The sequence below is a fragment of the Acanthisitta chloris genome, unplaced genomic scaffold (assembly GCF_000695815.1).
Source record: "Acanthisitta chloris isolate BGI_N310 unplaced genomic scaffold, ASM69581v1 scaffold11574, whole genome shotgun sequence".
NCBI lineage: Eukaryota > Metazoa > Chordata > Aves > Passeriformes > Acanthisittidae > Acanthisitta > Acanthisitta chloris.
The window spans coordinates 8,013-13,362 of record NW_008668810.1 but is presented as its reverse complement, the minus strand read 5'-3'; the positions used below and the strand labels follow the sequence as shown (position 1 = coordinate 13,362).

Below are 5,350 nucleotides of genomic sequence, written 5' to 3'. Positions count from 1 at the left end.
CTCTTTCCCACAGAGTTATGTGCCAAGGACTTCTAGGTCCCAGGCTGTGTTTTACCCTGAAAATCCTCTTTTATAAGCATTGCTGAATGATGCTCAAGCTGATCTTTCTACCTTGAGCACTTAAATTCAGGCACAACACTCCCTCTGTCTGTACCTTCATCTCCTGATTATTGCAGGTAATGAACATGATCCAGACTGAATTTCTTGTCTCTCACTTCTTAGTACCAAAGGAATTGCTATTTCCCATTCACAGGTTCACAACTACTCAAGATATTTTTTTTCTTCCTTTTTCTTTCCCTGTGGCTGATTCTTCCTGTTCCCTGCCAAATGTATTCTCCTTTCCACAGTCTGAATCCAGTGAATGTCACCTCAGTTTTATCTGTCTGGTGATAACTATCAAGATATTTCTGCTCTAATCATGAACGACCACCTCTTATTCTCTTTGAATGCTCTGCACTCTCTTCCCAATCAATATTTGATCAAAATTCCACATTTATTCACCTAGACCAGAACAACATGAGAGTCAACTGGTCTCCATGGTATTTGGAAGTGTTTCTCCTTTGCTAGCAGCCAGCAGAACTCAAACAATCTTAAACACTTCTTTTGTAGTGCCATACCTATTTATTTTTATATATCAAGAAAACATATATCAATATATATAAATAAACATTTACTTGGTTTTAAATGGGTTTCTGTTTTCCATGAAATCTCTTACCTCATACACTCTATTCTTTTGTTCTCAAGAGTTTTTTTACATCATTTTTATGATAAACCACCCACAAAATTCTCTGCCTTTCACTGACAGTCACTGCTGCTGGAAGATAGTACAGTCACATTCATCACAAAAAAAGTCAGTAATACAGTATGTTCTATTTTTTAAGGGAACATTCCACAAGGAAAGAAAGGTCAGAATTTTGCTTTATTTTTGTGTCATAGCTCAAGGATTATATTGGGCCTATGGAGAATGTACTGGTTTTGTGTGAGCTTTGTAATAGTACTTGTCCACATGTGTGTGAGTTCAGACAACACCAGGTTTCTAGCACTGGTGTCTCATGCAAACAATCAGCACCCTCACTGTCCTGTGACTCTAACCTTAAATTTCAGTTCTTTCTACTGAATTTCAGTGCTTTCTTCTGACCTCTGAACTTCCTTATTGATAGTAGTTGTTGGCCTGGAAACAAGAAACTAAGCAAGAATGGGGGAGGGAGGTAATAAGCTTTGAGTAATTATTGAGGGTTATCTGAAAATATTAATTAATTCATTACCCATCAAGGACTGTTCCATCATCAAGAGGACTGATTGGTTGAAAAAATTTCTGCTTTGAAACTTAATGCTTTTCTTGGTGGGAGAAATCTTCTCCCAGATGATCACAAAGGCAACTTGAGGCACATACAATTGGTGCATAGATTATGAAGTGCTTTTCATCAGTAAATTCCAAATTACTTTACAGAGGATGTAGGCATCATTATTACCTACTCAGCAGAGACAGGGGCAGTAGAGGGAAAACTCATGTGTACAGCTGAGATGAGACTTGACTGGAATGCTGCAGTGATTTAATATTTTGCCTGAAAATCTGCATTGATATAATTTGGGAATGTCAAATGCACTTCAGTTCATCTTTGCATTAGAGTACGTGTAAGTGAAAAAGAACCTTCCTTAGAATCACTGCCTGATTTGCAGTGTTAGTTCAATGTGGTGAGTATGTAAATTATTGCTGAGTTAATCATTCTTCAGCAATGACCAGTTTACAAAGCTTTTGATTCCAGCATTCCTACCCCCCCCCCTTATTTTCTTTTGTCCCAGGGATAAAATAAAATCAGTTTTGACAGAGTAGAGAAAACTAAGGTTTATATTTAAGCATATTTCAGCCAATTGTCTTATTGCATTGTCAGACTGACCTTCAGCATAAGTCAAAGCATATTGTCTTTTCATATTCACTGTGTTTTCACATTGTAGTGAAGACAGAAGACTGTACCTCAGTTCTTTAAATATCTTGGTCTAAGAAGAATATAAGGACAACAAGGAAGAGAGATCGAGAAAAGACATAGCCAGCAGCAGAATTTCAGGAAATCCCAGCTTCTCTTGTTGGCTACCTTGGCTCTCAAGCTAACAATAGGAACACAGAAACTTTCTAGTCTTAGCATAAATACAACAGTGGTGAACTGCATTAGTTCATTAAAATATGCTCTAATGTATAGTATTTGCAGTGCTGCATTTAGAAACTTACTTTCCAAGTTAGCCTCTCGAAAAAAAAGACTTCATCAATCTCCTCCCTCCACCAAAGTACTTTTCTCTTTTTGTAACTTTATGGTTATGACTTAAGATAGACTTGCTTAAAGCAAACACTAAGCACCATACATTTGGGTAAATGATGCCACCTATCCTTTCCTTAGACCTAAAGTGAGAAATTTCACTGAAAGCATAGGCATCTTTTATGGCTTAAACTCAAGGCAGAAGCTAGACTAATCAGACTGTGAGACATGCTACTGGGGATGAAAGTTTGATAGATTTTTCCATTTGGGTATGGGGCAGAAAGGCAGAAGAAGTGGAAGGAGATGTTTACAGAAACTATGATAGAATCAGTCTTGGGGTAAGTTGAAAGTTCTTAGCCCAAATGTGGAGAAGAGCTCACAACTATTAGCAAAAAAATTATCCTGCTGCTCAGTTCCTCAAGGGACCAGGTAAATAAAGCTTAAATTAAGTAAGAAGAGCTTTATGTCTCTGCAAATTAATAAGATTATATTGAGGAAATAGCCAGTTTCCTTCAGAATTATCCTTCAGAACAGTAACAACTGCATTTCCAATGAAAGAGAAAAAGATCTTAAAAAATCTCAACTTCCTGAACACTTTTGTGTATATGTATAAATCTTTATTCATCAGTCCATATGCTTTACTACTATGCATAAGTGTGTTCCTGTTAAAAGAGAAAATACCAGAACCTCATAGGAAAGTGATGGGGTTTTTTTTGTGGCATTGTGTATCATCCCTGCAATTGTTAACTCAATTGCTATTTGCAAAACCTTAATTGCCAATGAGGAGTGGGAATCTGGAAAGTGGATAGCCCAAGTAACATTTGGATAAGCAATAGCTGGGAAAACAATTATTTTGTTTGTTAACTGTGCAAATTTAATCAGCATTTTGAAAGATATAAGTCCAGCTTGGTATCTGAATCATGCTGCCATAACTTCATTAATGTCACTAGACCAATGACAAGTTACACCTGTTATGGATCTGCTCCATTTGTTTGGCATAAACCAAATATATTGTAGTTTGAAAAAAGGAGCACTGGTAACGTATCTTTTAATTTCATTTGTTTCTTGCAGGACAGTTTTTAAATTGTATATCCAATTTTTTTAAAAAAATATGTTTTACTTTCTTGCTTTTTGAGTGTTTGAGCTTCCTTTCTTTAAAACAGAGTTTATAGGTAAATCACGTTAGAATCATAACATCATTTAAGTCAGAAAAGACCTTTAAGATCATCTAGTTGGATCATTTAGATCAACTGTTAACCTAGCACTGCCAAGTCCACCACTAAACCATGTCTCTTAAGTACTGCATCTACACATCTTTTAAATACTTCCAGGATGGTGACTCAGCCATTTTCCTGGGCAGCCTATTCCAATGCCTGACTACACTTTCAGTGAAGAATTTTTTTTTCAAATATCCATTCTGAATGAATTAGAGGGGCTTCATTCTGCTCCTTGTCCCTGTTTTCCAGCTCAGCAGGCTGGGTACCCAGAGAACAACTGGTCTTGATATTAAAGACTAAGGCAAAGAAGGCATTAAGTATCTCAGCCTTTTCCTCATCCTTTGCCACTATTTCCCCCCTCACCCCATACCTAATAAATGTTGGAGATTCTCCTTAGCTCTCCTTTTGTTGCTGATGTCTTTATAGAAATATTTTTATTGTCTTTAATGGCAGTAGCCAGGTTAAGTTCTAGCCGGGCTTTGTCTAAACTTCCTGCTGCTGTTACCACAAAACACTTCTGTAAAGGCAAGAAGCACATTTAAAATTTCCAGGCTAAGCAGAGGGACAGTAGGATGTTGATTAATGAGGCAATAACCATCAAAAGCACAACCAAATAGGGAAAGCCTTGCAGGGCGTATGCACTGCAAAAAAATGATCAAGAGGAAAAATGTTTTCCTTCCACCCTTCTTCTCTGAATTATACTTTCAGACAAGGATATATATTGACTTGGCGATAATCATCTGAATGAAGAGTCTATCATTCCATTATTTGCCACTCTAAGAATTTGAGAGATTCATAGAAATGAAGTACCCAAGGTTACTGGATGTTTTATATCAACATGCCTTTTGCAGTAAAGCATTTCAGCATGGCTAGGGATCAAACACCTTGTCTTTTCTTTTCTGTGATTTTTCTACCATTTAGATTTTCTTTTTTCTTCAATAATTCAATTTCTGCAACTAAAACTGTTTTCCCCTCTTATTTTCAGATGATGTGGAAACCTGCATATGACTTTCTCTACACGTGGGCTGCCCATTATGGAGATGGTTACAGGGATGTCTTACAAGACCTGCAATCAGCCTTGGATAAAATGAAAAACCCAGTAACAAAACAATGGCGAGAGTTAACTGGAACGTTGATTCTTGTGAACTGCATGGAGGTGTTAAGGGCAAGTGCTTTCTCCAAAATGGAGGAAGAAGAATAGACAACCAAGATACGTTTTTGGAAAAATTCTTAGGAAACTGTACTGCTGATATTTATGTTTCAGTGATGCTTGCAGAGCATGATGGAATGCAGTTTGTTTTACCTGAGTTGATGATAGGTCTAGCCCCACAGTTCTCAACCACAGGCTGCTAGAGCTTGCTAAAGGATTTTGAGTAAATAAGAAAAGAATGGGGGATTAAACTAATGAGGTCAACAAAAATGACTTGAATTCTATAGGGTATTTTCTAAAAGGAGCTATTTCTCATTGCACTGACTTCTAGGTGAAGATCAGCTTTAAAAACAGAACTATGCAGGGATGAGTTCAGCCTGTGGGGCCTAGATTGACATTATTTTCAGTGAAGTATTAAAACTGAAGTATTTAATACATTATTTTGTTTGGTGCCCAAACTCCTTGACTCTTACGTCAATAGGTGCAGGTTAGCCTAGAAGTAAAGATTCTTTCATGCTGAACTGGGACAAAATTAATCTAAATTACTTACAAGATAGGAATTCAACTCTTCCTGGAAAAGCAGGTGTGTGCTGCCCAGTCCTTCCAAAACAGCTTCTGGTGTCTCCTTTGAAGACTGGAGGGGAGACAGAAGATATAATGTCAAAAGTGTTTGGTTTTGATTGATTTGTTAGTGTAACTCAACAGGGTGTGCATCTCTCTTTTTGTTGTTT

At 37.1% G+C, this 5,350-nt stretch overlaps 1 protein-coding gene across 1 annotated transcript in view; it reads left to right on the top strand.

The window, feature by feature from the left end:
- The window catches only part of MACC1 (metastasis associated in colon cancer 1), a gene marked incomplete at its 5' end in the record, with an annotated part of 12,088 nt that extends 7,418 nt beyond the window's left edge, over positions 1-4,670 (top strand). The window contains one exon of the mRNA XM_009073081.1: positions 4,455-4,670. Coding sequence (XP_009071329.1) covers positions 4,455-4,670 — 216 coding nt within the window. The remainder of the gene's footprint in view (positions 1-4,454) is intronic.
- Between the last annotated feature and the right edge of the window lie 680 nt (positions 4,671-5,350).